The sequence below is a fragment of the Balaenoptera borealis genome (assembly GCF_965194805.1).
Source record: "Balaenoptera borealis genome assembly, chromosome: 12".
NCBI classification, from domain to species: Eukaryota; Metazoa; Chordata; class Mammalia; order Artiodactyla; family Balaenopteridae; genus Balaenoptera; species Balaenoptera borealis.
Window position 1 is genome coordinate 90,201,552 of NC_138869.1, and position 25,452 is coordinate 90,227,003.

The 25,452-nt window shown below is 39.2% G+C and overlaps 1 protein-coding gene across 1 annotated transcript in view; it reads left to right on the forward strand.

Moving 5' to 3' along the window:
* DCDC2 (doublecortin domain containing 2) overlaps nt 1-23,917 on the forward strand; it is a 159,926-nt gene extending 136,009 nt beyond the window's left edge. The window contains exons 8-10 of the mRNA XM_082346373.1: nt 275-375; nt 17,603-17,902; nt 19,023-23,917. Of these exons, the coding sequence (XP_082202499.1) occupies nt 275-375; nt 17,603-17,902; nt 19,023-19,121 (500 nt within the window). The 3' untranslated portion in view covers nt 19,122-23,917. The remainder of the gene's footprint in view (nt 1-274; nt 376-17,602; nt 17,903-19,022) is intronic.
* The last annotated feature ends 1,535 nt before the right edge of the window (nt 23,918-25,452 follow it).

Consider the following 25,452-nt stretch of genomic DNA (forward strand, 5'->3'; position numbering starts at 1 on the left):
TCCCAAGGGCTGTGTTATTAAATCAGTAGCCAGGGGGTGAGGAGAGGCTGGACATAGCCCTGGTCTTCTGGGTGAGCCTTGCTTTGGTCAGTGAACCTTTGCCCAATGAAAATATAGAAGAATTGGGGGCTACAAAAATCTTGTCAGTACAAGGGGAACCAGAATACCTACGAAAAATAATCTTCATTAGGTATTTGACTGTAATTTCAACATTCAGCCACACGATGTCACAACTGGATTTTGATTCTCACTGTGTATTTGTCTCAAATAATAGATGAAGGCGTTTTCAAAGCTGGAGAGGAAAGATCAGAAACGCGGGGGGCTGCAGAAGTCCAAGAAGATGAAGATACTCAAGTTGAGATTCCAGTTGACCAGGTAGTCTCCATGCCTTAAAAATATGTGTAAACCAAATACTATTTTTCTTTCAAGTTTTGTGTTACCTGCCCTGTGCTGTTCTTATGCAGATGCGAGTTAAACACTCTCAGGTGCTAGCTATGTGGCTGAACGACCTTAAAAATAAAACAAAACATCTTCAGTTCTTCCTCGTATTCCCACAAAGAGGAGCCATTTGGACAGAGTCTTTATTGTTAACAGAAAATGGTATATCTTTAATAAACAGCATTGAAGAATGAGGTGGGTTGGAGTTAGGTATGAGATACAGAGGGTGAAAGTTTGATACAAAGAAGAGTATTGGCTTGGGCATTTTTAATCTAGAAAAAAAGTCCTCCATTTAGAGAAGCAATTTAAAAGTGCCGTTATTTTCTCTCCTTTAGGGTCCTTGAAATGGCGATGGTTGGAATTTGTTTTTCGTAAAGGAATTGCTTACATAAATGCAGCTCAAATATTTGCTAAGTGTGTATTGATTTTCTTTTTAGGCCAATGGGACACTGTACTTTTAGGAGTGTGTGTGTGTACACACATGTGCTTATAGAAGGAACTAAGTAGTGTTCATTCTGGCTAAATGGTACAAGAAATAAAAGTTGTTTAGGCTTTTTAATAGAATTCAATCAAGTTTCTTACAGTTCTAAGCGGAGGATTGGAATTTAGGTGAGGAGGGGGAATTCATAATCCCAGGCTCAAGGGAATACAAAGTCACCAGGAATTGCCACTTGTTTCCTGACTATTATGTGATATTTCCTTTTCAAAGAGCAAATCTCACAATCCAGCAAATTCCATAGATGATGTTCTCAGCTGTATTTGTCTTAACATTGCAGCAGTGAGATTGCTGCCTGATTATTCCACAGGCATTTTCTGTAAGCATCACCTTCCTGATGAAAAGCTTAATGTGTTAAAAATCACACAGATTTCAAAAATCCAATTTATTATCCAGGATTAGCTGCAACTAACAATTTTTCATAAGCTCCAGTTATAGGTATTTTTTTTCCCCTGAGGGAAATTGGAATTTTAAGTTTTCGGTGAAGCTATAATTAAATATTATATTTTAAGACCAAGAAGAGAAATCAGCACATATGTACAACACCTAATAGCAGCAGAAACCAAGACTAATTTATATTCCAAAGTCAAAAATGCCAAATATCAAGAGAAAGTCATAGCATTATTACCAAAAAGAGATCTCTTTGTTAATCACTTAGTTTTGAAATCTGTGATAGGTATTATTTCTTTACTTGTGAGTTTGATGATCACCAAGAAGGGGAGGGCACGAGAGGAATTGATCTCTGATAATACTTGAACAGCCATGAAAAGTGTCTGCAGAGCTTGATTTCTTATTTGACACAGGAGTGCTAGCTTATTAAAATACAAGTATGCAGGAGAGACAGATTAAACAGATTGGTAAAAGCTGGGCAGTATCAACAAATTGAGGTCAGTTTGAAGAAAAGAAAACCAGGTAACAAAAGGTCAGAATTGCTTTCTTCTTTGACCCTGTTAGTAATAGAGTTAGGATTGTTTAGCTCATGGGGTTGGCACGAGATGCTTATGAAGTCAGGTCTTAGAGTCATTCTCTCTGTGGCCTGGTGGTCTTTTGCTCCATATCCTAAGCAGCTATGTTATACATATTGTGAAAAACCAAGTGAGAGTGTGGAGAAATTAGTGTAAAGCTCCATTATAGTAAGAACAACTCTGAGGACCTGTAATAGTAGCAGTAGCTACTCTTTATTCAGTACCTACTGAGTGCCAGGCACTGTACTAGGCACTTTTATCTCATATAATTGTTATGACAACCCTGTAAGATAGGTCTTATCACCTTCACTTTATGTATGGAAATAAAGTAAGCCCCCATAGGTGGAATTACATGTCCAGGTTTGTACTGTTAAGTAGAGGAATTGGGATTTGAGTGCAGGTCTGTCTAACTTCAACGCACAGGAGTGATCTGGGGAAGAGTATTAAATGCCCTCCTCCCCCACAAAAGCCAATTATTAACCCAAGGAGGGGAAAAATTCCTGCATAAGAAAAGAACTGTCTATTATATACTACTTGGCTCAGCTGTAAATGATACATACATTTCCTTTCGGGCCATACCTACTTAACATCTTTGAACTTGTTTCCCATCATCTAAATGGTTCATGTTGTATCTTTAGTCAAAGTACCACGAAGAAGGGTGTGTGTGCGTGTACTATCATGTGCAAATTGGCCAAGTACTTTATCTATGCCTGAAAAGCAGATCAAGTTTCAGAAGTAAATATTAAGGCCTCTGTTGAGAGGCAGTTCTCCATGGATCTCTTGTGTTTTTGCATGTTTTGTGAGTAGAGGCACAGATTGCCTTTGTTCTGGACTGTTTTTTCAAGGATGTTTGTGTAGTGAATAGCCTCAAAAGACAGAGATAGTGACTTCCTCTGGAGCAGTCATTCTCAGCTGGAGGTGATTTGCCTCCGAGGGGATATTTGGCAATTTCTGGAGACATTTTTGATCGTTATAAGTGAGGGAGTGCTACTGACATCTAGTGGGTAGTGGCCAGGGAATCTGCTAAATATCTTGTAATCACACGACTGTCCTCCAGCAAAAAATTATCCAGTGCAAAATGTCAATAGTGCTGAGACTGAGAAATCCTGGTGTGGAGCAAAGGCTAGGTTTGTTGATGGTCCAGTATAATAAAGATAATGTCTCCCTGTGGTGCAAAGGTCAGGCACGTTTACTATCTATTATAAAAGATGTGCCATTGACTTGTATACTTAAAACTAGTTAAAATGGTAAAATTGTTTGCTATGTTTATTTTATCACAATGAAAATATTTGGAGAAAAAAGATTTGGGTTCTCTAAGCATGGGGTCCTTTCCCTGTAATGTAAGCCAGCATGTGTATCACCCCCTTCACATTGCCCTGTGGGAATGGGGCCTCAGGGAGTGGGTGCAAATGCTGATCCTCTGGCCACTGCTATTGCTGTGAGCAATAAAGTCCTTTGTCTCTGACCCAGTAGTCTCTTGTCTTCTGCCAGCATCCATGAAAAGATGGCAGGCTAATGTGTTAGCTTGTTAAGTATGGAAAAATTTCAGATCTTTCATAGTCTTTCATAGCCTCTACTGATCCCATCTGGCATTGTGTTTATGTGTTTAAGTGTGTGTAATGGGGCACTGTGGACTAATTTCAGCTAAAAACATGTTTGAGCTCTGTCCCAAGGTCTAGACTCTTAATTTTTTAGAGACAAATTAATGATCCTGGATCTAATACTACTTCCAAACCCATGGGAAACTGAAGAATGTTACATTCTTTTATAGATTTGGGGAGGCCAGAACAAATACCTTTTCTCAGGGGAGAGTTTAGGTCTCATAAGAATAAAGTACTCTTTTAAAAATTAAATTTTTTGCATGCACATTCTAAATCAATCTGGTTTCCCATAAGCAGTGAAGCAAGTGCCTGATTAACCAATATCTGTGGCTATACCTGGCACCGATCACTTATGTGTCATTATGCTCCATTTATAAACTGATGCTTTTCCAAGCTAAGGAGGCAAGAAATGAGACTGTTCCATTATAGTTAAGTAAACTGCCTCTAGTAAGTAAAGATCAGGCAGGAGAAGCCACCATCTCAAAGACACAGGCAAATACATACCTATAAAATAGGCAAAGACGCAATTATATTTTGGATTTTGTTCCATTTGAGAGAAGAGAGCAGAAGATGTGGATTGTAACTTCAGTGTGGTTTTGGATTGTTTTATAGCTTTTTCCATCCATTTGTAGTTGATTTTGAGTAGTAATAAAATGAGAATTGCAAGATGTTTTGATGCTAAGTAGTTTCATTAAATAGCATTTAAACCAATGTCACGAACACAGGAGCAGTGAAAGCTTTTTTTTTTTTTAATTGGAGGTTGTGATATATATTATTTTCTTATTTGTTGATTGATTTAAAACTTAATGAATCCTTAATAACAAAGTTACACATGTACTCTTTTTAAAAGTCAACCAATCCAACAAAAATTGTGACAAAAATAGCAATCACTTGCCCCAGCTTTCCCCACCTTGATTCTTCCTGCTCTATAGACCTAACCGATTTGAGCTATTAGCTGTTTCTCATGGAATAGAGAAATATTCTTGTGTAATATTTTTTCCTCCTCCCTATTTGAGTAATTGCCTATGTTTTTTTCATTTGCTTAGTTTTCTAAGTTTTCATTTGATTAGTTTTCTATTCTCTGTAGTCATTACCAAGCCATCTCCAAACTCTGCCAGAACTGTTGATCTCCTCTTGATGTACTCAGATGTACACGGTGATAATAAATCTCAATTTCATCTTTTTCTCAAGCCTTTCGATCATCTGCCTCAGGCTGGTTAGTTGTTCTTTGGATCTACTTTTCAGAGTCATCCTGGTATTTTTCTTCACCATTATTTTGGGAATTTCTTTTGCTTCTCCCGTGGATGGATTCCCTATTTCCTGGGTTCTACATCTTCCTCTTTCTTGGTTATACCTTTGTTGTTTTTGTGGAGCTCACCTCTAGCAGCTGCCTCGGAAAAGCTTCATGGGAGGAACTTTTATTTTTTGAGACTCTGCATGTCTGAAAATGTCTTTTTTTTTTTTTTTCTCTACCAAACTTGACTGTAGTAAGCATGACTAGATATAAAATTCTAGGTTAGATATAGTTTCTCTCAGAATTCTGAATGTGTTGCTCAGTTGGCCTTCCCATCCAGATTTGCAGTTGGGAACTTTGATGTCATTCTGTTTCCTGATCCTTTGTAAATAATCCTTTTTCTCTCTCTGGAAGCTTTTAGGCTTTTTCCTTTGTTCCTGGTGTTATGAAAATTTCCAGTTATGTGCCTTGGTGCAGGTCTTTTTACTTATTCGACTGGGTACTCAATGGGCTTTTTGTGTTTTTTTTTAAGATTTATTTATTATTTATTTATTTATTTAATTTAGTTTTGGCTGTGTCAGGTCTTAGTTGCAGCACATAGGATCTTCGTTGAGGCATGTGGGATCTTTCGTTGCAGCGCGTGGGCTTCTCTCTAGTTGTGGTGTGTGGGTTTTCTCTTCTCTAGTTGTGACGCACAGGCTCCAGGGCACATGGGCTCTGTAGTTTGTGGCACGTGGCCTCTCTAGTTGAGGCGCGAGCTCAGTAGTTGTGGCTCGTGGGCTTAGTTGCCCTGCAGCATGTGGGATCTTAGTTCCCTGACGAGGAATCGAACCCACGTCCCCTGCATTGTAAGGCAGATCCTTTACCACTGGACTGCCAGGGAAGTCCCTCAATGGGCTTTTTTATTCTGAAAATGTTTGTTTTTCAGTTCTGGAAAAAATTGTTGAAGTATGTCTTAGATAATTTTCTTCTCTCTATTTCTCTACTTTCCTTCTGGAACTCCAAGTATTCAGATATAGGACCTCCTAGACTGATCCTCTACTTATCTCTCCTACTTTCCACCTCTATGGATTTTTTTCTATTTTCTCAACTTTAAAAAAAAAAAATCAACAAGCTTCAGCGTTTATTTTCCACCTATTGATTTTTTTCTAGCCATTGTGGTTTTAATTTTTAAGAGCTCTTTCATATTCTCTGAATGTTCCTTTTTATAGCATCCTATTCTTATTTTATGTATGTGGTCTCTTCCCTTATCTCTCCAAGGATTAACCTATTATTTTAAACTTTCTTTTCCAGAACTATGTTTGTTTCTTCTGTTTCTTTTTTCTTTCTATCTTTCTATCTCCATGTTAGAGGCTCTCCTTGGTTGTCTGGTTAGATTGTTTTTTAATTGCAATATATTTGACATGTAACATTGTATAAATTTAAGGTGTATGTCTGGTTAGATTTTAGAGGGAAGCATTAAGGAAACTCTGTGGGCACAGGCAGAGCTCATCAGGCTGGGGACGTTTCACTGTAGAGTGATTGGTTTTGCCATTTCATTGGCGTACCTCCAATTTTCAGTATCTGTGTTGTTCCTTTGGGTTGGTCTATTTCTTTTTTTTTTTTTAATTTTATTTATTTATTTATTTATGGCTGTGTTGGGTCTTCGTTTCTGTGCGAGGGCTTTCTCTAGTTGTGGCAAGCGGGGGCCACTCTTCATCGCGGTGCACGGGCCTCTCACTATCGCGGCCTCTCTTGTTGCGGGGCACAGGCTCCAGACGCGCAGGCTCAGTAATTGTGGCTCACGAGCCTAGCCGCTCTGCGGCATGTGGGATCTTCCCAGACCAGGGCTCGAACCCGTGTCCCCTGCATTAGCAGGCAGATTCTCAACCACTGCGCCACCAGGGAAGCGCGGTCTATTTTTTTTGAGTGGAGTCTTTCAACCTCTTGCCTTAATGGTGTAAGCCTGGCTGTGAGCACTTTGGGATCTGACTGTGGGAAGGTGGCTTGGGGACCTTAAGTAAAAGACTTTAAGTAGAGAGATGTATCCTTCTGGGTTTCAGTACGGTGCCCTTGTTCTCACTGTGCTTGAGTCCAGCTTCCTTATAGTTCAGTATCTTTAAAGAATAAACTTCATTTATTTCTCCAAGGTCAGCAAGGGGATCTTGGGAGTCTACCTCCTTCATTTAAAGACTCTAAGCCAATCCACCTGTTTTTAGTTATATCGATACCTATGCGCCTTCTTCCAGAGACAGATGGTGCCTCCAATCCCCAAGCCTTCTATAGGTTTTTTCAACGTGCAAAGTTTGCTTCTTGGCTTCCCCTCCCTACAGACTCAAATTTTAGCTTACTCAGTTCTGCTGTTATCGGCCCCACGTCCAAAGGCTTTACAACTTCCCAAATTCTGTGGCTGTTTCCCAAATTCCAGCCTTCTGTGTCTCTATAGCTTCATCCCTTTTAAAGTTGCCCTTACCTAAAATTTAGAGGGGAATTGGAAGGAAGCTACAAACCACCCCCCCACACACACATTTGTTCAGTCTGCTGTGTTTAACCAGAAATCTCTTTCACACTAATTCATCACTGTGAAAATAAACTGTCTTCATAGAATCTGCAGTAGGGGTGACAAACTGGCAGCCTGTGACCAAATCTCCTATGAGAGAATCTTTTTGGCTGGCCCAGGGCTTACAATATGGAATCTCTTTAGTGGGCGTGTACTCTTCAGTTTACTGCAGACCTCAGCACTCCCTATTACCTCACACCTGTCCTGAATTACACATTTATGTAATTTGCCCAGCCCCTGGGGGCATTTAAGTTTGTGATGATTGATCTACACATATAGAACACATTGCCATTTTAAAGAATCTGCAGCCTAGAGGCTATAACCAGAAACAGCAGGTTTGAAGTCCAAATATGCCCATTGACCTATTTTGTCCCTTCTGGAGAATCAGCAGTCACTGACAGCTTCTCTTATGAAGGGTGAGCTCAATGGAGAGCTTGTTTGTGTTACTTGTTCATGTTCATGTGTAAAATACACAGAAAGATAAAGGAGGCTGCTTCTTTTGACCAGACCCCTAAATCTATTTCAGTGAAATGTTATTTATTAAAATAAGAATTAGGAAATGTTCAGAACCAGAAAGGAGGCTGGAATAAACTCCTTGCTTTGCCATTGAAGAAACAGAGCCCCATACTGTAGTGGGGAAAGCCATTCTCCCACAGACACACAGCCTGCTGGGGGCTGGGGAGTCTACACAGGCACCCAGGGCTCCTGGCTTCCAGTTTGGTGCTCTGTCTCAACACTTCAAGGAAGGGAAGTGGGGAGATTAGGGGCTTCTAATTATCTCACAAACAGAAGCAGATTCCATCTGTGTGGAGGACTACTCGGCCTTCACTGCCTTCCCTGAAATGAAAGGAATTGCGTGCAAACGGTATTTTCACCATTCTCTACCTTCAGGTCACCTCCTCTTAGTGAATCATATTCATGGTTGGTGCTATAAGCATCACACGCAGTGGGAAGAGTTAAGATGAGGACGCTCTGGCTTCTTAACTTCCCTGTGCATCATCAGCAAGGCCTTCTGTGACATCACCTTTGTTGATTTGTGTTTGATTGATGGAAATGGTGTTAAACATTAAAACATAGCCTTCAGCGAATTCTGATGTAAGCGAAAGAAAATCAACATTTACTTCTAAAGTGAGAAAACTTAATGGGGAAGGTTTTTTTCTAAGATGACTAAATAGCTATATAAATATAAGTTTTCAAGGCATTATATCTTATGAGTGTCGTGGGAACTTGTGGAGTTCAGCGGGCCTGGGTGAGCCAGCTCTCAGCAGGTGGCTGGCCAAAGCTTCACTCTCCCTGTGTCCTTTGAGTGTCACGTCTGTAAATAGAACCACCCTTTTTTGTAGGTTATTGTACTTCAAACCACATTGAAACCATTTTTTCCGTTCTGTGAAAGTAAGCCTCTGAAAGCTGAAAACGGGAAGCGGTACTTTGCTGTCATGAAAAATTGAAACTGATTATTTCCAAACACCTCATTCAGCTTGGGTAGAAGATGATTTTAGTCTCTATGGGAACAGAAATAAAAACAAGTGTCGTAACTTCTTTACTTTCAACATCTCTGCCTGAATTCTGCCATCAAATCCACAGAAACACCTTCTATCCACAGCCTGTAACAAATCCTACTCCTAAATTTCAAAGGTAGCAAACGCTGCATGGAGAAATGGACATTTAAGGTAGTATTTTCATTTTGGGGGGGGGCGTTCTGAGCTCCAGTTTCTAGGTCCAGGGTATTTCAGGGAGGGAGACCTGACAGGTAAGAATGAGGAGGACAGCTGGATGGTTAGGTAGGCTCTCTTGCCTAGAAAGTTGTAGCGTGTGCTGTTATCTCGGATAGCGAGGGTTTTAAACATTCAAATATACTCCTCAGGGAATTCTGATACAAACATAAGAAAAAGCAACATTTACTTTTTTTTAAATTTATTTTTTAATATTTTATTTATTTATTTTTGGCTGTGTTGGGTCTTTGTTGCTGCACGTGGGCTTTCTCTAGTTGCTGCGAGCAGGGGCTACTCATTGCGGTGGCTTCTCTTGTTGTGGAGCATGGGCTCCAGGCGCGTGGGCTTCAGTGGTTGTGGCGCGTGGGCATAGTTGCTCCACGTCATGTGGGATCTTCCCTGGCCAGGGCTCAGAACCCATGTCCCCTGCATTGGCAGGTGGATTCTTAACCACTGCACCACCAGGGAAGTTCCAACATTTACTTCTAAAGTGGGTGGGACATCAGCTGTAGTGTCTGTTTAGATGCCTTTTCCCATTTCTAATTTTTGGTGCCGCTGTTACGGTCAAAGGTGTGATGTGAGTTTAAAGTGTAAGTCACTTGAGCAGCCTCATCTGTCTGTGAAAATACCTTCCAAGTAATTGATGCTTCTGATATTTTGTGGCTCATTTCCATATGATTTCCATATTCCATCTTCTTTCCTCTTACCACTCAGGAATCCTGAGTTAACCTTTGTAACTGCATGCATATTCTCTAGAAAACCTGAATACTTATGGTTTCCCCTGAGCCGTCCCTGCTAGGATGCAGACAGCCATAATAACTACCAGACCTTTTCTGTCTTGCCATACAAATCAACCATTTTCCCAGGATGTCCCTTACAAAATAAATAGTAAGATATGCACGTAGGCAAATGCAGGCAAAAAGGCGCTTGGAATATCAATGCTGGTGTCATGTTCAGGAGAAAATCTGGTGTCACTTTTCTAGTAACAATATTAAGAGCAATTGCTTATGATAAATAAAGTGCTTTTTAGAAGATAAAAGTCTCACCTTTCTTATAAAAACTTCTATGTTTAAGGGTACGTATTATCTGTAATTGTACATATATGTGTAATATGTCTTAATCTAGCTGCACTCTGGATGTTCTTGATGTCAGTGAGGCTTTGAGACTGGAACCATCTAAATGATTTGTGCAATCATTATATACATCAGTTTAGTGAGTATATAGGGGAGGGTATAATGAATACCCTTTCTTGACTCCAGTGAAACGTAAGAATTGTGCTTTATACAGAATATAGTATTACACAATTACTCACAGGAATGAGCTAGTCCTGAAAGTTCAAGATGGAGAAACAGTATCTACCTGAAAACTGGTTCTCTTAAAATTTTAGTCACAAATTGACTGAATTCAACATAAACACCAGGGGAGAAGACCTTTAAGCACAGGTAAAAATATCTTCCTGGTTTATCGCCTTGGCAATGATGTGTTTCTTTTTTATAAAGTGACTCCTAAGAAAGAGTGGCAGGGTGATGTAATTAGAATAAATCTTGTAGAACTGTCTTTATGGCTAAATATCATTCTGTCCACATTCAGTACTATTTTCTCCCAGTTTTCAATAAAATTCATATTTTTTAAGTTAAAATATGATCTTCATCTAACGAGGCATAATTGCAACTAGAAACTTTAACCAAAGATGTCTTTTGGGGGTGGTGGTGTATTTATGACCATACCTGTGTTACCTGTGGTTTAGAGCCTCACCAAGTGTCACCTGGGGGCCAGCGGCATCAGCAGCACCTGAGCTGCTGGAAATGCAGAGGCTCAGAACTGCTGACTCAGAATCTGCATTTAACAAGATGCCCGGTGATGGAGAGGCATTGGCTTAGAAGACACGAGGCTGGGAGTAACTATTTAACATCGTGTTGAGTTTGGGATGTTGCTCTGTACATTATCTTGGGGAAATAGTACAGTCCTGTGGTCAAAAAAGCATTCATATCCCTCTGTCACTACTAGTGGGCTTTTGGACAAGTTTACCTAACTCTTTATGCTTCAGTTTGTTTATCTGCAAGTTGGGATGAGAATAGTATTTTCCTCAAATGGTGGTGAGGTTAGTTTAAATATGATTAGGCATATGAGGTGCATGGAACATAGGACCAGGTCCCTGGAGAGCGCCCAACAGACGTGAGCCTTGTCACCATCATCTGTCCTTTCCTGAAGGCACATACTCTGTTGGCTTTTATCTGTGGGAGGCACATTTGGGTGTAATTCAAGACAATGAATTACAATCCTGTGGAAAATGTGGTGATGGACACAAAGATGAAGAAGAAAGAGCCCTTGCTTCTAGAAACTTCCAGAAGGCCTCCCTAGAGCCGAGGTTATTTCCCCATTATTCCACAATCATTCCAAACATCGTTTGAGGCATCTACGTACTCGATAGCAATTCACGTTCACAATTTTCCTTTTTTTTTCTTTTTAAAGATTTTTTTGACATGAACCATTTCTAAAGTCTTTATTGAATTTGTTCCAATTTTGCTTCTGTTTTATGTTTTGGTTTTTTGGCCGAGAGGCAAGTGGGATATTAGCTCCCTGACCAGGGATCAAACCCGCACCCCCTGCATTGGAAGGCGAAGCCTTAACCACTGGACTGCCAGGGAAGTGCCCCACGTTCACTATTTTCATATCAAACATAAGTAGGGGATAATGGCACACTGTGATTAGAGTTTGACAGGTGTTCTGAGGGCGCAAATCAGGGGTGACAACTGCCTGAGGGGTCCAGGAAGGCTTCGAGAGAAGGTGGGTCTAACAAAGGGAAGGAAGAGCCTTCGGGGTAAAGGTAGGAGGAACAGGATGAATAACTGGCTACTGCCAACCTGTCGTTACAACTGAAGACAAAGTCGTGCATTACCTAAATGCACATACTAATTTATGGAGGTCATCCTTTTTTGGTATTTACTGCTGGCACATTTGTGTTACTTTTAAGAGTGAATAGAATTCAGAAAAAATAAAAGCTATTGGATGGTAAATTTGTTGTGAAAAGTGCATACCAGGGAACTCAGAAGCAAAGAATAAACGTAAGTAACTAAAAGCAAGAGTGATTAGTTTATGAAAATCACACCTAACCGTCTCATTGGACCAGAAGTTGAACATCAGCCTGCATATTAACTGTATTAACTAAAAAAGGCAAGATAATTGCTAAGTGTCTTGATATATTTTGTTTGTTTGTTTTCATGTGAATGAGATTTAGAAGGGAGACTGCTCTAAGTGGCCCACTAGAATACGATTTCATTACTGTAGTGCAAATCCTGTATTATACTATTTCATCAGACAACCTCTCAACTCTTTCCATCCAAGGGCAAGAAAAATGGAGTGGTAACAATAATAAACATATACACACACACACACACACACATATATGTATATATATATATTTGTAGCTTTTTCAGTTTATAGTGGTCTTTCATGTGCATGATCTCATTTGGTCCTTACTGCAATTCTGTGAGGTCATTATTATCCTCAGTTTCCAAAGGGTGAGGTGGATTCACTAGCCTGAAGCTGCAGAGTGACCTCTGCCTTCCCAACAGACCACAGCTGCTTCATTTCGCGCAGTTGACATCACCATTGTAGAAACATCAGCAGGCAGAAATTTTGTCCAGGAACCCCCACCCCTGCCTGGTGAGCTTCTTCAGTTATGAACACAGTCTCTTGGGAATCACATGAGAACTGGCTTCTGCAGGAAGGAGAGGCAGCGTCACATGTGGGAGCTCTGCTTCCCTTCAGTGTAAAAGGGACAGTGTGATTGGACCTGGGAAAGAGGGTTCTTCCCTTCCTGCTTCTCTTCCTCCTTCCTCACTCTCTCAAGTTGAACTTGCGACGTCTAACTCTTACCTTTTCCATCCGTGTCCCTGTCCCTTTCTCCCCACACCCTCCACCCTCGCCCTTTTGCCTCCTGTGTCCACTTTTCTCTGTCAAAATTGTAAACATCATCGGAATCTTGTAAGGTTCTTTGAGGTGTGGGTGGAATGTGGGTTCCATGTACATGTCACCTCTGGCTCACTGCGCTGACACTGGCGTCTGGCTGGCTGTGACTGTCCCTGCTTAGCTGGGCAATCAGGCAGGGCCAGCTAAACGGGCAGACACTGAGAACTACTTGGGAATTTTGAAGAAATTAAATAGTTGCAAAGTTTTGTTTTGTTTTGTTTTCTGGTGGGGTGGAGTGGGAACACATTATTCAAATATAGTGTGGCTATCTAAGAATGGACACCCACTCTCTTATAGAAGGAATGCTGTTTTATTTTTTTTACTTCTTTGTAGGCCCTTACCACAGTATAGATTTTATCTGTGTGAGTGTGTATGGGTGTAAAACTCAATGTTCCTTCTGGGGATGATTTGATTGATGTATACACTAGAAACATCTTTAATAATTTAATGCTTGCTTCAAAGGAGATTACACCAAAAAGCACATTGCTTTTCATTTATTCATTACAGATCTGTCATAGAAGCATTTTTTTCTTTCTTTCTTTTTTTTTTTTTTTTGTCCTGAATTGTGTTGTGGTAATAATAAATTTTGTACTACACTCAGGATATTTTAAAGGATTATAAGCCTTTTAACTAATGTTACCATCTTATTTAAATTGATCAGATTGGTATTTCAGCTCCATAATCCAGCATTTCTTAAAGTTGAGCTAACCAGATATGGCTTCGTTTGATGACTACTAAAATAGCTGTGCTGGGAAAGTCTTATAGAAATAATGGGATGAAAGCATAATACTGCTTGTTACTAGTGGTGGTAATAACAGCGAAGAGAACAGAGCTGAATTTAGGGCTAGGTGTCTCCGTCCTTAAAAAGAGATTAGGGTATATCCCAGCCCAGCTCTTTTCATTAAAGGGAAAAAAAATGTATATGCGTTTGGGGATTGGGAGCAAAGAAAGGGGTAGGATGAGAGACTTAAAACTAAAAACTAGAAACCAACACTCTATCATTCTGTAACTTTTAGGTATAAATCCAGATATCAATAAAGGAAAGCAGACTTTTTCCCATTTAGACAGCCATAGTCACCTTAGCGGACTTTAGCAAGCTCTTGTAATAGATTTTCAGAGGCAAGGGACATATCTAGATTCCTGAATGGTTACACTAAAATTTGAGTTTTCTGGTATCATTATTAAAGATTTTGTATTAAAAATGCAGTATAACTTCTCTTTAAAACCAAAACCCGAAGTTGCTTTGAATAAGGCAACTTCAGGCACAGTGAGGATTACAATTTCTAGAAGTGCGATACACGATCATCCAATTTTCAGAGGTAACTTGCACAGAAATCTTTTTGCTCTCATTGGCCATTAGTGCTGTAGTATTTCTGGATTTTCGTTATGTCCTGCTTCAAGTACTCTGCCTAACAATGTTTATAATGTTCCTTCCCTAGATCTACCAGTCTTTAATAGAAATCCAGAAATGTTTTGTTCTCAGGTCAGTAATTCTTTAAACAATAAAAGTAATGTTGCCTACTGCAGACGTCAGATTTTCTGGCCATTGAAAGTACACTTGAGTGTGCTTGCAACAGTGCTAGGTACATTAGCAACTGCTTGTGTTATTACTTTGAGAAAGAATATAGGACTTTGGGACAAGACCACCTTGGGTTCCATCTTAGCCCTGTTTGTTCACCTGCGGTGTGATGCAGGCAGTGTTGAGGGATTTCTCATTTTCCTCATTCGTATAATGGGCATCAGGAGCCTGTTTCGTAGGGTTCTTGTGAGGGTTTTAGGAAATGATGAATGTATGGATGCTGAGAGTGACATTCGGCACATAACGGTGACGGGTGCTCGGTGTATTTGCCGCCTGTCCTTTGCTCTCCACCTATGAACGCCGTTCACGCAGTGCTGTAGAAACCTCAGTGCCCAGACTGTGTGGGATGTGGCCCCAGGCTGCCACACCCCTCCCTGAGTTACTGCTGTTTCCTCCTGCCCCACGATCATGTGATGTGCTACTGCACCGCTCTGGGCTCTTTGATGTCACAGTCGTTATTTGTCTCTGAATGCCTGGCATCTAGCCCAGCACAAACAGCTGCTCCAGGCCCATTAGCTCGAGTCATGGTGACTGAGAGTCCTCCAGTGTCTCTTAGAGTCCCCCTGTGAGTATCCCCTAAAAAATCCCTCAGAGTCACCAGCAAGGGAACTTGCTGTCTCTTGGTCCAAGACCCCTGAGCCTTTTCATGGCCTCTTCTGATAGGTTACTGGGGAGCCACCCGCCATGTTTCGCTGAGTTGGCTCTTATTTCTTTTTTTCCTCTGTAAATTTTTTAACATCTTTATTGGAGTATAATTGCTTTACAATGGTGTGTTAGTTTCTGCTGTATAACAAAGTGAATCAGCTATACATAAACATATATCCCCATATCTCCGCCCTCTTGCGTCTCCCTCCCACCCTCCCTATCCCACCCCTCTAGGTGGACACAGAGCACCGAACTGATCTCCTTGTGCTATGCGGCTGCTTCCCACTAGCTATCTGTTTTACATTTGGCTCTTTATTCTAACTCTCTCCCGCCCAGAGTCCCCTCTCTGTCCCAGTGTCTTATTGAGGAAGCCTCTGGACCTCCTGGTGCTGCCGGTTCCTTCCCTGGGTCCCTCAGAAGCCCTGTCTCCTCAGTGACATAAATGTCATCTTTGGCCCCAGACATTTCCTCTGCTCTGTTTTCACAATGACAGTGCCCACCCTGTCCCTCGCCACACTCTCCTGTCATCACTTCTAGTGCGTCTGCGTCAGTGCTCTGCCGTGTTTGTTCTCTGCATTGAGAGAGGGTGGGACAAGCGTGTGGAGATGGGAACATAGTGTTTTCTCCTTTGGAAATTGAAAATTTTTCTCACCTTCATTCATTGAGGTCTTATGCATAAAAACCAGAAATCCTTACCAAGTGCTGTGGGTTTCATTTTATAAATCTCTTGCCTTTTCTTTCTACATCATCTGGCAGATCCATCCCCTGCCACCTTTAGTTTCTGTCTGGCATTTGGCCTTCCTAAGGGCCTCCCCCTGGGCAGCATGCTTAGGGATCACTAGGGCTCTACGCAGTTTGACATTAAGCAACTGAATGGAAATTTGAAAGACGCAGAAGCACTGTACTATTATTTAAGTTGTATGATGACAAAGACGATGGTTATTGGAATATTTTAAGAATTCATTTTTTTAACCTTCATTTTTTTAAAGGGCATCTTTGACATCATGTAATCAAATCTGAGACTTTATTTTGGACAGAGTATAAGAATTCATGGTTCTGCCTCTTTCCTCTTCGAAATAATGTTGTGTTGAATTTTATCCTGAGCTTTTAGTCTACTCTGCTCCATTTCCTTCCTCCTTTACTTCCTAAACTGAGAGCATTATGATAACTTTTATAAGAAGACCATTAATAGTCCCATAATAAGAATTTGGGTAGTTAGAGGAGAATGGGCTTCCAGAGTTGGAAGGGAGGTCAGAGTTAATTGCATCTCAAAACTTTGTTTTACAGATACCAGGGGATTAACTGATCTGTCCAGTGTCAGATGACTAGAAAGAGGCAGGCGTGGGGTCCTAACATAAAACAAATTCTGTTTCTACCCTATCCTTTAAAAAACTCTTATTTTATTAAGGCCAATGAAGAAATATGGTAGGTTCAGGAAAGAATGTATTATAACAAATGGGAAGATATTTTAATTTTTTTTTTTTTTTTTAGGATCATGATGTGCCAGGTGCTTTGCTAGGCACTGTATGTAACTTATTTAATCTCCGTGGAACTTTTATTATATTCTCATTTTACCAGTGGGGAATATGAAGTTCAAAGAAGTTAGGTAACAGCCAGTAAGTGCCTGGCCAGGACTTGAACCTGGGTCTTTCTCTCTCCAAAGTCTTGGCTCTGGAACTTGGCCTCCTGTTCTGTTTTAAAACAGACTTACATGTATCCAAATAACAGTAAAAATGCCTAGTTTATAAAATACTTGAGCGTTTATTATTTTTATAGAAAGAATATATAGTTTCTTGGCCTTGGATCTGCACGACAATCACTTTTTGTATTTAGAGATATACAGTCAACTCTCTTAGGCATTGTGTGGAAAGCTGTCCACGTTTATTTTTAGAAAACCAGGGTTCACATCCTGGCCATCGCCATTGCCCTTTTTCATACTTAGAGATTTAAATACATACCAGACACTAGTGGTGGGGATGATAATCTCTCCACAAAGAATTTTTTTTTACCTCCTCCTCTGGGCCACTAGACATTGGCCAAGTATCCTGCAGTTTAGTTTTCTCTTTGCCATGGGGATTAAGAACATTGATTTTGGAGTCACATGCTTCATTCTCATTCTGGCTGTTCCACTTACAAACAGTGGAATCTTGGGCTAGATACTTGGTCTCCCTGGATCTTAGTTTTCTCACCTGTAAAACGGGAATAATACCAACCTCACAGGATCATTGTGAAAATTAAATGAGAAAATATTTGTGAAGAGTGGAATATTTGTAAAGGTTAACACAAGATATACTGTATATATGCAAATGTAAGGAAGTTTTACTTGACAGTAATATTATAATTATTACATTATTATAATGTGCCATGGAAAATCTCTGTTATACTTCCTATTTTTATCCATTATTCCTTTTGATCCATCAGAGGCCAGCAGAAATAGTAGATGAGGAAGACAGAGAGAAAGAAGATAAGGAAGTGGGACAGAAGGAAGACTTTTCAGGAATGAATGGTGGAGTTGAAGAGGAAGGAGGCAGGGAGGCTCCTGAAGCTCCCGAGCAAGCAGAGGAGATCCTGGATCACAGGGAGGAGCAGGCAGGTCCTGCTCATGTGAACAGAGGCACCAATGAAGAAAATGGCGAGGAACTGGACCAGGTTAATAATGAGCTTCAAGAAGCAGTGGAAGAGGAAATAAAGTCTCAAGGAGCTGGCAGTGGATGTGAAGAGGTATTTTTATTGCTTTTGCTCACTTGTGTGCATGCATGAAATGTGTGTGTGTGTGTGTGTGTGCATGAGTGTGCATCTGTGCTCACACTTAGGGAATTATTCAAGCACATAGGACTTGAAAGCTATGGCACTTCCAGGATTCCACGGAGCAGAGTTTGAAAACCAGCTAATTCTAATCTTACCCCCTTAGTTTTCAGTCCAGTGGGTAAAAGACAAACTGTAATGAGATATCATTAATGTATGGGAAATCCAAGGGGCAGGGATGCTGTTCCAGAAGCTGCCTTTATGTTTTCATTTTCTGTCCTGCTCTTATCTACTTGATGGTGCTTGGTACCATAGTCACAAAGAATTTGAAATTAGAAAACTAATAAAACTAATAAACTAGAATTAGAAAACTAATAAAAGACATCTGGTATGGGGCTGGATTATTAATGTGACACGAGAGGAGAACTGCTGCATTTTACTCTTCCCTTTTCTCTGAAAATGCTAAAATGAAAAGTATAGGTATGTTGTTGAAAAGAAAAGCTCAAAAGGAAATAAAGAAAAAAATTGAGGGCTTCCCTGGTGGCACAGTGGTTGAGAGTCTGCCTGCCAATGCAGGGGACACGGGTTCGAGCCCTGGTCTGGGAGGATCCCACATGCCGCGGAGCAACTAGGCCCGTGAGCCACAACTGCTGAGCCTGCGCGTCTGGAGCCTGTGCTCCGCAACAAGAGAGGCCGCGATAGTGAGAGGCTCGCGCACCGCGATGAAGAGTGGCCCCTGCTTGCCGCAACTAGAGAAAGCCCTCGCACAGAAACGAAGACCCAACACAGCCAAAGATAAATAAATAAATAAAATTAAAAAAAAAAATTGAGATAAATAACACCTAAAGCTCAAGAGGTGAGTCTGTGCCCTTTAAGCACATGGTGGATTATGGTCCCAGAAAGGGCTTCTGAACAAGTAAAGTTTGAGATTGTCGTGTCCACTGGGTGATGATAGACTAAACAACATAGGGAACCCAAGGAACTATTTTTAGTTGAATAAGATTAAAGGCAATATTGAGTCATTTTTCCTTTGTAAATTTTATTGTCTCTGTAACTGAAGAGCTAAATATCTTTGTTTTCATCTGTTTTCCTCCAGGCTGACTTGGACCCTCAAAGACCGCCAAAGCCAGAAGTAAAAATCACCAGCTCACAAGAAAATGATAACAACGAACAAAACAAGGATAATCTGTCATAGCATGGATGATTTTTAAAAAGAGAGTATATTGAGTATTAGAAAAATTAAGGGTTATAATACCCGAATAATAAGCATATAGTTATTGCTAAACATAATGTGACAATATGGTTGAATACTACCTACTGAAATTTAAAATTAGAGGCCAAACTAATGGGAAAGACTAGATAACTTTGAATAGCTACTAAAGCAGAGTGACTTTTTATGAGATGTGTTTTAAAAAGTCATTTAGAAAAATTAAACAAGAGTAATAGAGGGGAATTTGCACTGGAAGACAATTGGCCACTTGTCTTTGTAAAGATGAAAAAGAACAAGATCATTCCTGTTCTTGGTAAGTGAGATTATTAGATGGCAGCTTATGCTAAAGCACTTATCTAAGAAGGCACAGAATTTTAAAAAAATGATAATAGGAAAGCATGTACTATTTTTTTTAAAGCAATAAACTCTTGAATAAACAAATTGCAATTTAGTTTCAAAGATAATTTGAAGATGGCAATAGATTGAAATGTTTCTGTGTCTTGTTGACACTCCTTTCTTTCTTCCTCCTTAGCCAAAATCCACCTTAAGAGAACAAAAAGGAAAATGCAAGGTATTCATTTTGGAAGGAGGAAGTATTCATTCAGTGTATTCCTGACAAATATTGTCATGCCCCTCCCTTAACTGCTGCAGGTTTTAATCCTTATGGCTTTAATGACACATACTCAGGAAGGAATTATAAAGGAACACCCAATTATATCACTGAGCCTGGCTGGGTGTTTTGCAAATTCTGGTATCCTGTGGATTTTCGTTGATCCAGTCTACCATTACCAATAGTACTCCTCTCTTCTCCTTTGCATTATTATTCAATATTAGAAAACACAATATTGGCTATTCCAAAGATTGAATTTTCTCCAGTTTTTTAACAAAAAGAACAAGATAGCATAGTAGAAAAAAAGTAGGCTATATGAAGAGTTTGTTACTCCTCAATTTCTCTTGCTTTTTGCCTTATTTCTATTAGGACCGCCTTGTCATATTTTTTCCCCTAGGGGTATCAGCAAATATTTATTTTCATGGTCAGTTATATTTAGACTTTCAAGCAGATTCCTTTCTATATAATTAGAAGCTATAGGATAGAAATTGTTGAAAAAAGTTTAAAAATTGTCATAATGAAACCAGTTCCTGATTACAGTTTTAGGGGTTAATTAAATTAACTCAAATTGTCTTGTTAGGTATATATGGAGAAAAAAAATAATCATATTAGTTTTTTGAATTCTTAAGAGATGATGCAGTTCTTCCTTAAATATAGAAATGTTTTTCTCATATTAAAGAATATTTTTGTTAATTACGTAGAAGGTATAAATTTGAAATTTTAACTTCTTTCTTTAACTGCTTTCATAGAATTCATTATTAATGATAAGTTTAAAAGATTTTTTTCCCCTCCAGGTTTCATAACCAATCACTTGGAATCAAAGTAGTTACATAAAGCACTTAATAATACTATAGAAAACTGATGTATTTTTCCTAGAAGCTATTTTAATATTTTCCACAGATAGGAAGTATATGCAGAGACTATAATGTAACAGTATTAGAAAGAGATACTGATATAAGGGTATATTAATCTGGGAGGATGATTATAAATGGGGTCCTATATTTCTAATATAAGCTCTAGATTGTGCTTTCTACTAATAGGCTTATTTTTTCAAATGGGACAATATAAAGCATTGCAGACTATAAGCAACAATCTTAATAATCCTTGTTGCTAGGGAAATAGACTACCTGGTCTTTTAATGTTAAATTCCCACACTATTACTGGGCCTGGGGTTAATGATTTCAAATAGTTTATAAAAATATGGGATTACATATAAGAAATTATAACTGATTATCAAGGTGATTCTTTTTTCTTTCTTTAATGAGGATTTTCTCTCTCTCTCTCTCTTCCTTCTTCAATAAAGATATTCTGTCTCTTTTCTTTTTCCCTGTTCTTTGCTTCATCACACTTAGTATTCAGGTTTTCAGGAACTTTTTAAGTCATCTTAGTGAAGCACAATGTTACTTTAAATGAAAAACAAAGTTTGGTATTTTAAGTATACTTCAAGAAGGTGACAGGCTACAATGCCTGTAGCAAAAAATTTAAAAATTGGGACATAATACTTATCTTTTATGTGCATATTTCACCACCTGTCTGTAGGATATAATTGTGACTTAACTTGAGGGATGGACAGTCACTAATAACTTTAAAACACTTTGCAAGCATAAGTTACTAAAAAAAAAAAAAAAAAAAAAGAACTGTGTCGTCCAACCAAGGAAGAAATCACTGACAGATGATTAAAACTGTAAATGTCATTGTGGAGATGACTTTAACACACATGATGAAAGTTAATTCACCTTCCAAATGTGGACATTTTTCTTGTGGGAACGGTGGCCTCCGTGGCAGAGTAGCTCCACAAATTAAGTGAGACTCACTGACAGATTTGGAGAACATTTATGTGAGTGAGCAGAAGAGATCTTGGTTAGGCTTCAGGTATTGTTTTATAGAGGGTGTTAATAAGAAAAACTCATGGAGCTTTTATGTGGTAACCAATCACAGAATGCTTTCATCTGTTCTTTCTTTGTGATAGATTTTCATAGTTTTAATTTTAATGAAATGCTTTTCTTAAATTTAATTGGGTTTTAACACATTTGTCAGCAACTGATTTGTTAGTTGAAATGGAACATTAGGAGTTTTGCAGCGCAAATAAAGAAGATTTTTAACTGAAGTCATTTTCATGCAAAGGACGTATTACCTGGTTTAGCTTCTGTTAAAATTGCATTTGAGCATCCATGGATTTCTAATTATAAAACAAGATACTCTGGCCATAAGATAACTTTTTACTCATTATATTTCTCTATGGACATAGGATGACTTTTTGTTTATTAAGACATTTTGGGGGGGAATATTAGAAAGCCAGACTCATAGGAAGAGTATGATACCCTCTCGTGCCTCCTGTTTTATTATGAGAGTTAATTCCTGCTGTCATCTGTAAGCACAGACCCATCCTATATATATGTGGCTCAGAGTCACTCAGATCTCTCTGTAGGCTCACGATCGTGAAACCGTATTAGTGTGAGCTTATTCATGTTAACTCTTCCAGTTATACCTCAAAAACCAACATCCTTGAAAATTTCACTAAATAACTTACCTTCTACGCAAAGGATAAAGCTAATTCACCTAGTTAAAATTGTGGCCACAGAACAACAGGAAGGCTTCTTTATCTTGTTAACTGACTCTCCTAAAGAATTAGCTCTATCCTTTCATTTTCTGCTCAACAAGGAGCCAAGGCAAAAGTTTATAAAGTAGATTAATTGCTAAGCAGAAAGCATCACATCTGAACTGTTGGCAATCTGAACAGAAATCGACTATGTAGATATACACAGACACATAACAAACACTCACACAGATGCGCTCACACACTTTAAAATGTTGAAAAGCCTTCCTCAGGCACAGCATTATTAATGGAATAAGGCTCTTTTGAGAGAAGCAATGGACAAAAACTGTTGGTAAGGAAATGCTAAGAAATGATGTATATCAATGGTACTTTAAAACTTGGTTCCCGAAGACTTTAAGAGGTTTAAAATTCTTCTCAAAATAAAAAAGCTACCAGCATTTTAATGGAAAATTTATCCTAGGGAGGGGTGAGATATATATTAATATATAAAATCTTTTTTTTCTGAAGTAACTACAGAATACACTTCTTTAGTCCTTTGTCATCAGTCTTAAGTACCATATACTTTAGGCGCAGAATATTTTGTACCAACCAAACACAGGCTCTGTCAAAAGGTCATTACTGCTTGTGAATGTGTGTGTGATTTCCATGAACATGTAGAGAGGACTCTTTTTGGTACCAAGTAGCCAAGTTCACCACAAACAGCATAAAAGTATGACTTATTAGTCTATTAGTTTATCTAATGTTCAAGTTCAGTGCAGAAGCTTTTTAGCTTCCTTGTATGAGTGTAATATCCTGGAATGGAAGGATTTTTTTTTTTTAAGGTTAGTCTGTTTTTCTAAGGTGATGAGCACATACAGTTCTTCATTATTAAATATCATTTTTGTAAATAGTGTACGATTTTTGCTTTTCAGAAACTATACTGGTATTTAGATGGGTCTGAGTTTTGTTCTTACCACATGAAATTTGTATATTTCCTACCATGAAGTCTAAGTGACTTGGATGGAGAATGAATGTGTGCCCCTACATGTTGATGAGGAAGAAAAATATTATTTTTGAAGAGGCATAGCGTACTGTAGGAGATGGGGAATTAAAAAATGTCTGGATAACAATAAAGCATTTATAAAATCAGGAGGTAACTAATGGAGCTCCGCTGACTTTAGCCAACAACGACTTAGCTTTAATCTATGAATGGAACCAAATGTGTTCTCCGTTGCTTAATCCACTTAAACCACATAGTTAATTGAGGGGTTGAGTTACTGTCACAAATGTAATGGCATATGGGAAGAAGGAATGACAGTAGTCAATTTTAGAAGAAGATTGAAGAAAACCTATTCTGCTTTTTTTGCTTCAGTGTTTTTCTTGTGTCTTAAATCCTTAATATGTACAATGATAATGGGTGATTATTGAAGTTGTAGGTAAAGATTAAGTTGAGCTCATCATGTTTGTATGATTTATGTTTAGAACTCTTCTTTGTAAGGACAATTATTTATGTTTTGATCAAATTACGAGCTTTTAGGTTTTTACTTCTGTATCAGTGCTCACTCTGTAAGTTTGCTGTAACTTTTTTAGCAAATAGATCTGTGTTTTATATAATTAAAACGTGTTTGGATAGTTTATTGTTTGTTTATGATGTTGTGTTGCTAATATTTCATGTATTAATTGTTTTTATGACATTTTTTCACAAGCATAATAGATACTTTTGATTTAAACCATGTAGAAATTCAGCACATTAAAAGATATTTCTGTTTCTATTCGGCATAGATATTAAACTTCATTATGTAAAGAAATTTTTTTTTACAGCTTCATATACATGTTGTTTAGTTGATAAAAATTTGAGGGATATTTTAAAAAAACTGAGTTTTTTCTTTTATGAAATGGTATTAGAGAAACAGAGGTTCAGAATTTTTGTTATGATAAAGGTAAAAACAGAACAAATTATGCACACTTAGTGTAGATATAGCTATAGAAATAAATTCAGTTTTACAAAGAGATTGGTTAAAATTCTGCTTCAGTTTGTGAGATATTCACTGCCTTCATTCTATTGAATTAAAATAGTTTTGTGTTTTCCTTTCATGTTTGAGAAGCAAAAACAGTTAAGGAAAAGCATTTTGCCTTCTTAATATGTAATAACGAAATATGTGTGATTCAGGTACCGTCACTGAGAACTCATTAATGCATCTCTTGTGCAGTTGACCCCTGTTATCTTTGTTATTCCATAAGCAAACCTGGGCAACTGAGGAGGCAGCTAGATTGCCAAAGTCAAATCTCTTTAGACCACGTGGCTAACTGACATTAGAAACTTCCCATAACCAACAAGGGCTGTAATTTCTACAAGGTGCTGTAAAATGGCTAGCATGCATTGGTTATCAAACTCTTATGAGACTAAACATACAGCTTTTCTGCAGGTTTCTAAGTGTTTTTTCTCCCCGGAATGTGACCTTAATCTATTAAATCATCGTACAGGTCTCTCAAATGCCCTCACAAACTCAATCTTCCATTAAACAGACAATGATGCAGCAATGTCCCGCAGTTCTCTTTTCGTTTATTATGAGGTTTAGTAATAACAAAAATGATTTTAAATTGCAAAAACTACCCACAGAGCTTAAAATTCAATGAGATACTCCCCTTGGTTTCACCGTATTTGTTCCTCAGGCCGCCGGGTCCCACGAACTTCGACCCGTGGAGACCGCGGCCGCCAACAGGTCGCGGAGGCGGGGATGCGGGAGAGGTTCGCCGCCGCCTCAAGGCCTGGGCCCTGGCCAGAGGGTGGCCGTGGCGAGGGCTCTGGAGCTCTGCAGGAACACAGCTCCCAGTCTGTCCCTGGGTCCCCCAGCTCACCCGCCGGCCCGAGGACAGAGAGCCTGGAGAACTCCGGGGAAAAGACCACGCTCCGCCTCTCACCGGGAGGACCCCTACCCCGCTGACCACTGGCGGAGCGAGCCCTCGACCCGCCTTGCTCCCGGTCTCGCGCGACAGTCTCGCGGTATCCAGGTTTCCGGCTGACGGTCGAGCGCTAAAGGCTGCGCGCCAGCCAGCCCCATCCGCCATTACACTAGCACCACTTATTGAACACGCCGTTTTCCCCCATTAATTTGTGGTGGGAACTATACCAAATTCTCATGTGTTTTAGGGAAATTCTTGGCCCAAGA